The sequence below is a fragment of the Crotalus tigris genome, unplaced genomic scaffold (genome assembly GCF_016545835.1).
Source record: "Crotalus tigris isolate CLP2741 ecotype Arizona unplaced genomic scaffold, ASM1654583v1 scf7180000024376.1991246, whole genome shotgun sequence".
In the NCBI taxonomy this organism is placed as follows: Eukaryota; Metazoa; Chordata; class Lepidosauria; order Squamata; family Viperidae; genus Crotalus; species Crotalus tigris.
Genome location: NW_024100546.1, coordinates 39,566 through 50,611, shown reverse-complemented (window position 1 = coordinate 50,611; position 11,046 = coordinate 39,566). Strand labels below are relative to the sequence as shown.

The 11,046-nt window shown below is 38.4% G+C and overlaps 1 protein-coding gene across 1 annotated transcript; it reads right to left on the bottom strand.

The window, feature by feature from the left end:
- Positions 1 to 2,077: 2,077 nt before the first annotated feature.
- LOC120301323 (vomeronasal type-2 receptor 26-like) lies at positions 2,078 to 10,346 on the bottom strand. The gene is made up of 4 exons (XM_039328432.1): positions 9,504 to 10,346; positions 7,062 to 7,283; positions 6,491 to 6,617; positions 2,078 to 2,976 (listed from the first exon to the last, which is right to left on the bottom strand). Exons 1-4 carry the CDS (start codon positions 10,344 to 10,346, stop codon positions 2,078 to 2,080), a joined length of 2,091 nt encoding a protein of 696 aa, XP_039184366.1.
- Positions 10,347 to 11,046: the final 700 nt, after the last annotated feature.

Here is an 11,046-nt window from a genome sequence, read left to right as displayed (position 1 = left end):
ACAATTGCACAAGTAAAACAAGGTTTCTACATAGAATAGGATTGACTTATAATCATGACACCACAGAAAGATCTCATTTTACCCCTCCAGAAAAGGATATTTTAACTAATCTATATTCAAAACAATATATGCTTCCCTGAAAATCACCCTTGTTCATCTAATTCAGACATGTCAAACACAAAGCCTGGGGGCTGGATGCGGCCTGAGAAGTAGTTTCATGTGGCTCATAAAGCCATTCTGGAAACAGTGAGGGAATGGCCCCCGCTGCCTTGGCCCTGGCCCAGACCAGCGGGAGAAAATGTACAATTTTGTGGTGGCCACCTACGCTGAAATGCATTCAGTCCTAGCTCCACAAGGCCCTCTGGAAACAGCGAGGAAACAGCCCCTGCCACATTGACCCCGCCCCCTGGGTGCATGCTGGGGAGGTGTCACCCTTTGTGAGGAATGAAGAAATACACCATCGCCTGGAAGTGGCCAGCAAATGGCCCTCACCTACTTCACATATCTGGCTTGATGGGCTCTGTGGGAGGGATTTTGGCAGGCAGCGGGGCGCTGTCCTCACAGTGCTGAGAGGCTGAGCCAGGTGGTGCAAATCCCAAAAGAAATGTGAGGCCGCCCAGCTCCCAGTCTGCCCGATTTCAGCAGGCAACAAGGTGCAAAGTTGGTGAGCTTCACCCCGCCCAGCTCAACCTCTTGGCACTGTGAGAAGAGCACTCCGCTGCCTGCCAAAAACATGCTCACCCAGTAGGCCACACCCACCCTGGCCACACACACACACACCGAGGGCAACCACAATGCTGATGCGGCCCTCAATGAAATTGAGTTTGACATCCCTGATCTAATTGCATTGTCTTGGTGAAAATTTGAGAATCTTTGGGACAGAAGTGATAGTTTTACCATTTGTTCCATTTTGTGGGAAATATGCACAGATAATCCCTTGTTTATTCCCACTGCATCATCCCATCAGTCAAATGATTTCTTTCAAGTCTCTATTTTCTTTCAATATTCATGACAAAAAATGTATTCAAGAAATCTTTGAATCCCTAAATAGAGAGTATTTTTATTCTAAGTTTCCTCACATTTTAGTATACAAAAAAGAAAGTGTTATAAAAACGGCGTTTTAAATAAACTTCCTATGCATTTGGGAAATAATTATTCCCTTGTAAAATTCTAGCTTTCCAACATGTTATTTTATTCAGGTAAAAATAATAATAATGTATTATTAGAATTTAAATGAGAACAATTTAAGACATCTTTGTTTATATTTATAAAGCATGGCTCACTTAATTCCTGTATAATGAAATAGCGTCTAAACAAATCTCATATTTTTAGTTGGCAAAATATACTATATATAATGCATACATACAGTATATAAGATCCATTTGACTTTTTTTCCCCTTCTGGACTAGATAATATTAGAAATCCAAATACAAGTACTTCTTGATGTCTAACCACAATTGGGACATATTGGAATTTCTGTTGCTAAGTGAAACAGTCATGAATTGAGTCATGCCTTATTTTACAATGTTTTTGCTGAATCATGTAGTCATAAAGTGAATTCGGTTACTGCCCTTCCTTCCTGGAAGACAGATAGAAAGATCATAAATGGCAATCGTGTGACCAAGGATGCTCCAACTATTGTAAATACTGGGTGGTGTCCAAATGCTCAAATTTTGATCATCTAATCATGGGGATACTGTATCAGTCCTAAGTATCGTAGGTCAATTGAATGATTGGTAAATGAATTGTCATAAATGGAGAACCACTTGTAATGAAAGCTCTGCATAGTATAAATTGGGATAAAATGTTTTATGTGAATTTGATGATCATTGTTATTACTCAAATTTTATACTCATATTATTAACTTAAAATGAGGAAGGGGAAAGATGACTTGAAAGATACACGCTGATTACTTTTCCAGGTGTCTTCAAAATGAATACTTTCCTAATGAAATACAGTCCTTTAACAACTTAATCAATATAAATGCTAGGAAAAATATTCAGCTCAATCTCTACTGTAAAACACACATAAAGTCCATCTACAATGCAGATTACCACCTCATTCTAGGGCACATTCACTACTTCCTCTGTCTTCTTAGCTCCCTGTTGTTCAGAGCTGGTCTCAGAACAATAATATAGCATTTGGGGAAAAAGATGCAGATCAGCAGCCCAGCACTTGAGGCTAACATTGAGAAGATCTCCACAGCCACTGTGTATTTCCCCTTGGTGCTCAGGTAGGTTGGAACAAAGGAGAGCCAAACACTGCAGAAGACCAACATGCTGAAAGTGATAAACTTGGCCTCATTAAAAGTATCTGGTAATTTCCTGGCAAAGAAAGCCACTATGAAGCTAATCATGGCCAAGAAGCCCATATAACACTTTGCACAGTAAAACATAACCATGGAACCTTCTTTACATTGTAGGACAATTTTTCCAGTCTCTGAGTGCAGATCAGTATTGGGAATAGGAGGAGAGATGGACAACCATATAATGCAAATCCCAACCTGAATTAAGAAGCCAGATAAAACAAAAGTGTAGCCCAGTTTTTTCCCCACCCACTTCTTTATCCCACTTCCTGGCTTGGTTGCTATGAAAGCAAGGACCACAGTCACAGTCTTGGCCAGCACACAGGAAATAGTCACAGAGAAGATGATGTTGAAACCAGTATGACGGAGGACACATGCCACCTTATTTGGCTGACCAATGAATAGTAATGCACAAAGGAAGCAGAGCAAGAGTGTGACTAGGAGGATGTAGGTAAGATCCCGGTTGCTGGCCTTGACAATGGGAGTGTTGTGATGCATCAGAAATATCCTTAGTATGAGAACTGTGATTGTGGAACAAAAAAGAATAAAACAGGCTAAAGTGATTCCCAAAGGTTCTTTATAAGACAAGAAACTTATGTCCTTAGGAATACATGAATCCTGGTTTTCATTGGGATATTTTTCTTCTGTACAACTATAGCAGTGATTCAGATCTGTAATTGAAAGGGTCTTATCTAAGTCTCAAATGAATGCATAAACCTTAGGAGTGTTCTTATATCTATACACATGAATAAATAAGAAATTCAAATTAATAAGCTGATAGAAAGGACTAGATACAATATGTACTGAAGAAAATTTCACACATTACAGAAAATGTTCATTTAACTGTGAATAGGCAAGTATCTATGCTACTAAAAAATTCTCAGTTTTACATCCTTTATCTGGGTGAAACAGTGTATGAAAGAGCAAAAGGTTTGAACCAATGTACCTAAAATGGGCTATCCTACAGAATGGTTACAAAATCCAGGACCCATGCCTCCCAAGAGGATGACCTTTGGGGAAGTTATGGCAGTTATACCTCCCAAGCTATTGCTGCAAGCCGCTGCTATGGTCATGTGATTCTGTCAGGACCCCTCAAATAGATTTAGATAGAACAATTAACCAGTGGAACAACCTGCCTCCAGAAGCGGTGAATGCTCCAACACTGGAAGTTTTTAAGAGGAGACTGGACAGCCATTTGTCCAAAGTGGTGTAGGGTTTCCTACCTGAGCAGGAGGTTGGACTCAATGACCTCCAAGATCCCTTCCAACATTATTATTATTATTATGGATCATCGCACAGTCAGCCAGATGTTCAGACTGGATTTGGTATTTTCTCTACCTATCAAGTCCTTACCCAGGACCTGGGATAGGCAGATGTGGATGTTTGATGGTATTACAGATATTGTCGCAAGATGGAAGCAGTTCCTAGTAAGGCCGCCTTTTGCAATTGACTAATAGTGAATTTGTCAATGCCAGTGGTGTTCAAGTGGTGCTCCAGTTGTTTTGGGATTGCACCCAAGGCGCCTATGACTAACCTTGTTTGCTTTTGCCACAGTCTTTCTATTTCTATTTGTAGGTCTTTGTATTTTGTTATCTTCTCCAGTTCTTTTTGTTTATAGGCAAATGATATTTTTTGCAGATTTTCCAATGCACCATTGTTGCTACTTTATCATGCCGCTGCTTGTAGTCAGTTTGTGCAATCTTCTTGCAACAGCTTACCAGGTGGTCCACTGTTTCTTCAGCTTCTTTGCATAGGCGGCACTTACTGACTGTTGCTGTCTTCTCAATTTTGACTTTATATGCATTTGTCCTTAAGGCTTGGTCTTGTGCAGCCAGAATTAGTCCTTCGGTCTCTTTCTTCAATTTTCCTGCTCTTAGCCATTGCCAGGTCTTGTTATTATCTGCTTTCCCAGCTATTTTTTTCAATGTATTGGCCATGTAGTGCTTTGTCTTCCCATGCCTCTATTCTGTTCTTCATTTGGTCTTTCTTGTAGGCCAGTTTGGTCTCTCCAGTAGTCAGTAAGCCTTCCTGATATACTAATTTCAGAGCATCTTCATCATTGTTCTTCAGATATTCTTCCAAAGCCATTTTTTCTTCTTCAACCATCTGATGTACTTGTAGCATTCCACGCCCACCTATTTGCCTTGGTAGATAAAGTCTGTCAATGTCACTGCGTGGATGAAGGGCATGATTTGTTGTTGTTGTTGTTGTTGTTGTTGTTGTTATTATTATTATTATTATTATTATTATTATTATTATTATTATTATTGATCATCGCACAGTCAGCCAGATTTTCAGACTGGATTTGGCATTTTCTCTACCTATCGAGTCTTTACCCTGGGATAGGCAGATGTGGATGTTTGATGGTATTACAGATATCGTCGCAGGATGGAAGCAGTTCCTAGTAAGGCCGCCCTTTGCAATTGACTAATAGCAAATTTGTCAATGCCAATGGTGTTCAAGTGGTGTTCCAGTTGTTTTGGGATTGCACCCAAGGAGCCTATGACTATTGGTACTACCCTTGTTTGCTTTTGCCACAGTCTTTCTATTTCTATTTGTAGGTCTTTGTATTTTGTTATCTTCTCCAGTTCTTTCTCATCTATTCTGCTGTGTCCAAGCACTGCCACATCCACTATCCAGACTTTTTTGTCGTTCTTATCGACAATTGTTAAGTCTGGGGTGTTAGGTTGCAGGTGCTTGTCTGTTTGAATTCTGAAGTCCCAGAGCAGTTTAATTTTATCATTTTCTATGACTTTCTCTATTTTATGATCCCACCAGTTTTTGCTTACAGGCAAATGATATTTTTTGCAGATCTTCCAATGCACCATTGTTGCTACTTTGTCATGCCGCTGCTTGTAGTCAGTCTGTGCAATCTTCTTGCTATTACTACTACTACTACTACTACTACTACTACTATTATTATTATTATTTGCCTACAGTTTATTGCTTATGCCCATGTATTCATTTTTGAGGTCTGTCATTCTGTTGGGAGGGGGGCTGGTTGGTTGATTCCCTTGCTCTGCTCTCCATATGAAAGGAATATGGCTTGAAAATATCTGTCTTATCTTGAGACAACAGGGACCATTGGGAAATGAAACTGAGAGAGACCTTGAGAAGGCATTAAATCACTAGGTTCTCAAAACAATTTAGTACCTATGGATTGGTTGGATTTCAAATGGATGGTTGGACACTGGGGGAAGGACACCTGAATGGGCTTTTTGATGTAACCTTTTGCACATGAAATCTTCAGACCTTGCTTTGCCTTCCTGCTATCACTAACCCTTAATAAAAGTTACTCTTGAAACAATGGCTGTTTCAAGAGTTCTGCTTTCTTGAGGGATCTAGTTAATCTAGGTCCTTACAAATTCTTATTTTTAAAGGTCTATGACAGTTTCTCATTCATGATCACAATCCCTCCCTCCCTTACCAGCAGCTGCCATTTATTTGCCCCCTAGGAAAGGAAAGAAAGTGAAAGTGCCTTTTGTGCACTTACAACAACTATTGCACAACCCCATTCACTCTTCCCTACCTGTGCCGACTCCCCTTGTGCCATCTGTAATTCTCACTGCCCCTCTCGTGCACTCCCAACCACTCTCATGTATCGTTCCCAGCCTATATCAATCCCCCCATTAAGGTATATGATTCACATGGAGTTTCTCACACATTCTGAAGCACCATCAGACATTTTTCACAACCTATGACACCCCACCCTCCCAAACGCCCTTCTTGACCCATATAGTATCTATCATTCACCCATGACCCTTCCCACACACCCTGTCAACCACTCATACACTTTTCCAGACTGCATAGTATCTCTTGAAAACCACTGTGCCATCTTTCTCTGTTTAAGTAATTATATATCGGTGCCACTTTTCTTAAAGGCTGATTTAACATGAAAATCTTGTTTCTTGTTGAAAGTAAAAGAAGAGAGTATGAATTCCATTCTATGACTAAAACTCATGGATTTCTGGTTTCTAGCCTTGTGCTTTTATCATTACACTAAACTAGTTCTCAAAATAATGAAAACAATAGAAAAATAGCTGAAAAAATTCAAGGTAGTTATATACTACCATTGTTGATAATAATATAACTGTATAAGAAGTCAAAAAAACAATTAGACAATCTCTATTAAATAATGTCTTTCACTTTATAAGGAGTTAGACACAATTAATAAAATATTCTTACCCTCCTTTTCTGAAATCTTTCCTTCTGGACATGACATGCAAGAGTAACAGCAAAATGGCTCCCCATCCATGACTTGCTTCCTGGACCCTGGATAACAGCTTGGTGTACATATGGAAACAGGACGTGTCTAACTTATAAATCAAAAATAACAACAAAAAACAGTGGTAAGTACTGAACTTTTATTTATTATCTGTAGCATGGCTGTCATAAATTTAAAAAATACTTTAAATAAATTAAAATGTTCAATACTAACTTGAACATCATTTTTATGCTTAGATATAACAGAAACAACAATAAAAATTAAAAGTTTAGATTGATCAATCAATTTAATGTTTTAAAATTTCATGGCTAATTGTGGTTTTATTTCTATACCTAAAAATCCATTTAATATTTCCAATTCAGAATACTTCCTAAAAAAAACCCTATAGAGACAATACAGACTTTCAGATTAAATTAGAATGTATTATAACTTGAAAAGCATCCCCAGAACAACCTTAACTGGTATTGTTAGTTTTACTGAGCATCACTGAGATTCAGTGTTAATATCAGATTCCCTATTCCTGTGACTTACCTGATTAAACCAGCTGTTCCATGTTATGGCATCTTCCTCAATGAAAAATGATTGATCTGTTGGAGACAGAGGGTCTATCCTTCCAATTTTCACTTTTGTCATCTTTTTAGAAAGAATAAAATTGATGATATCAAATCCAGCTATTAACTTTACTTCTTGGTCAAAGGATATCTTGTACCCAACACTGTTATTAAATGTGACCTGCCTCAAAAAGTGATGGAGCTAAATTACAAAGAAAGGACAAATGTTGAGAGAAAAGTTGTAGACTAAAATTATATGTAATTAGAACTCCCCTTCCATTCTGCTTTCATTCATTTAAATATTTATTTATTCATTCAAGGTAATTTGCATTTCTTACTTTCATTAGTTTTGGGGGTTCTCTTCCCATTCTCTTTACTTTTCTTGTTAATATTTTGAAGGGCAGTAAAATTCTGTCTCTTAAAGCACTTCTGAATATAGCCCCAAAAATATTTGTTTTATGATAGCATTAATTACATAAAATGACAGCTTTTGTATGTGATGATGGTATGCATGTGATGGTATCCATTTATCAAGATCAAGTCTTAGGCTGCATCGACAAGAATTAGGATCAAGGAGAGTATGTAATTGGAAGTGGCTACTGGACTAATTATCTGACCCCCACCTCACCCCTGTGCTTGCTCCCCTTTCAGCTATATTTTATAATTTAACAGAATAACAGAGTTGGAAGAGATGTTGGAGGTCTTCTAGTCTAACCCCCTGTTCAAGAAGGAAACCCTCTACAACCAATCACTTCTTTAAACCTTCCAGTGTCTTAAAAACACTCACAATTTCTGAAGGCAGGTCGTTCCACTGATTAATTGTTCTAACTGTCAAGAAATTTCTCCTTAGTTTTAGATTGGTTCATTTTTATTGTTTTATTCCTTTGTTATTGCTATGTTTATTTTTTTATCATTTTTTCCATTTTATTATTGTAAGCTGCCCAGGGTAGTCCTTTGACTAGCCCCAGTCAAGATGGGTAGAAAATAAATTTAACAAATAAATAATAAATGAAAATATTAGTACCACTATATACTACTTTAGTAAGGCCACACTTGGAATATTGCATCCTGTTTCAGTCACCATGATCCAAAAAAGACACTGAGATGCTAGAAAGAGTGCAGAGAAAACCAACAAAGATAATTAAAGGGCTGGATGCTAAAATATATGATGAATGGTTGCAAGAACTGAGTATATCTAGTATAATGAAGAGAAGGACTAGGGCACAGGTCGGCAACCTGCGGCTCTTTGAGCCTTCCTCAGTGGCTCCCAGCCCCCTCCTCTCTCTGTGTGTCTCTGCAGGAAGCAGGAAGGGCAGGAGAGAGCTAGCTAACCCAGCTATGCTGACTCAGGAATTCTGGGAGTTGAAGTCCATGAGTCATAGAAGAGCCGAGGTTGCCTACCCCTGAGCTTGTTGGAGAACAGCTTGAAGCCAGCTTGCCAGATGAGCAGCAGATAGGAGAGAGGGAGAGAGGGGGGGAGAGAAAGAGAGAGAGAGAGAGGGAGGGAGAGAAAGAGAGAGGAAAGGGAGAGAGAGAGAGAGAAAGAGAGTGGGAGAAGAGGACTGGCAGACCAAGGGCAAGTAGAGAGAGAGGGAGGGAGAGAGAGAGACAGAGAGAGACCCTTTTGACATCTAAGATAACACTGCATATATCCTTTTTTACCTGTGTGTGTATGTATATTTTACACACACACACACACACCTATAATAAAGGTTAAAAAGGATATATGCAGTGTTATCTTCATTTTAGATATCAAAAGGGTTTTGCGGCTCCCGGTGTTTTGTTTTCGGTGGGAAATGGGTCCAAGTGGCTCTTTGAGTGTTTTGGGTTGCCTACCCCTAGACTAGGGGTAACATGATTTCAGTTTTTCAATATTTGAGGGCTGTCACAGAGAAGAGAGGGTCAAACCTATTTGCCAAAGCACTTGTGGGGAAGACAAGAAATGGAAAGAAGGAGAAATCCAACCTAGAACTAAGATGAAATTTCTGACAATGAGAACAATTAAACAGTGGAATGAATTGCTTTCAAAAGTTGTGGGTGCACCATCACTGGAGGTTTTTAAGAAGAGATTAGACAGCCATTTGTCCTGAATGGTATAAGGTTGTCTACTTGAGCAGTGGGTTGGACTGGAAAATCTCCAAGGTTCTTTCCCAGTCTTTATTCTGTTATTTTATTATGGAAAACTGATAAAATGCCTGGAACACTTTCTCAGATTGAAACTGATACTATCAGCAAATTGAAATTGTTTTTGAACTAAAAAGGATAATAGGATGATTTATCTCTTTTACGTGATTCCAAAATTGTAAAAGAGGCAAGGCAAGACTCATTTCAATTAGGATGATTCTAAGGATGAAAAGAAAAATTGAGTTATTGTGTTTCTCTGCTGGAGAATCAGGATTCAAGAGAATGATGAAAACATTACCTGCCAAAATGATTGTTTGTGAAGCTGTAGTCCACTATCCACCATTGCTTTATATTTGAATCCAGATGTAATCATATCCTGGAAAGCATGGGCTATGGCATAAACAGCATTGTAGATGCTGTAGCTGTGACCAGTCATATCCATTTCAAAATTGGGGGGAGAGAGGCTCTTCAATTTCTCTGCCCCTGTGCAATGTTTCACATTTATTTCATTTACACCTCTACCTGGAAATATACAACCAAAAGTTTTCTCCCAAAAGGTTTTGATAAAACCATCTCCTGTTGCACCAGATGGTATTTGATTCTCCATAAACTCATGAAAGCCAGGTACGTGATTGGAATGAAAGGTGAAGGCTATAGCTCCATGGAAAACATCTAAATCCCAATCTCTTTGAAATCCAAAGGAAGTCAGCTCCATTTGGGCAGTGGTGATCCATACTTTGCCTAGAGGTTTCTTCTGCTTACATTCTGTTTCTTCATCTGAAAAATATGATATAAATCTAAAAAATCCCAAAGAATGTGATTCACTGTAGGCTAGTATTACCTTAACCTTATTATTGTCTCTCAGTGTGTCATATATTATGTTCCCCTGATTCAGCATCCATTCAATATTCATTATAAAGGTTGGAATGGGGATCTTTTGTATGAATGCAAAGCAAACACCCTTCTGAGAAAACATGGGTGTCACTGTTTGAACAAATCTTTCTCCATTCTCAGTATCCATAACCACCATCCCAATCCATATCCATGTGAAGTACAGAAGCAAAAAAAGAATCCCCTCATATTGAAGGTCTTCCTTAGGAACCATCTGGTAGAAGGGAAGACCAGGAAATTTATCCTTCATCACTGGAGCGGGACTATAGGTGAGCTAAAGAGATCCATGTATAAAGGATAGAAAAAGAAAAAGTATAGTAGCCATAAATATGCCAAACTGTTTCAAACATGAAATATAACTTCTTTCTACTTAGTATTTCTATCCTTTCATTATGTGCTGCATTAATTAGTGAAGAACGTGGAAAAAGTACTTATACTGATATCTAAGGAGAAATGTGGTTTTCCAGGAAGAAACTTCTTATAATAATATATGGTCATTAGGCATATCTAATTCAGCTCTTGTTTGAGCTTATGAAATGATAACTGCAGTTGAATTAATATATAAAAGCAATGTGATTTTAACCATCATTTTGATCAAATTATGCTGGCAGAAAAGATGTTCCATCTTCAAATAACTTTGAAGGCATATAATTCAATCTGGCTTTGAATAGGAGGGAGGGAGGGAGGGAAGGAAGGAAGGAAGGAAGGAAGGAAGGAAGGAAGGAAGGAAGGAAGGAAGGAAGGAAGGAAGGAAGGAAGGAAGGATCCTGTATATGTCATGCAATCTGTCAGAGACTATTTAAATTCCTAAACAAATGCATGCTAAAACATGCCAAAACAAATCCTTAGCAAATATATAATTCTTTACATTTGCATAATCTCTTTTTGTATCTTCTTTCGCTTGTAGATCTCTGCTTTCTTTATTTTATTCACATTGCATCAATATCCTT

Coding starts and splice junctions, on each gene's coding strand:
- LOC120301323 (XM_039328432.1), bottom strand. CDS start 10,346: ATGAAGGATAAATTTCCTGGTCTTCCCTTCTACCAGATGGTTCCTAAG. Junction 7,284..9,503: donor ACAAACAATCATTTTGGCAG/GTAATGTTTTCA, acceptor TTTGTAATTTAG/CTCCATCACTTTTTGAGGCA. Junction 2,977..6,490: donor AAAGATTTCAGAAAAGGAGG/GTAAGAATATTT, acceptor TTTCAATTACAG/ATCTGAATCACTGCTATAGT.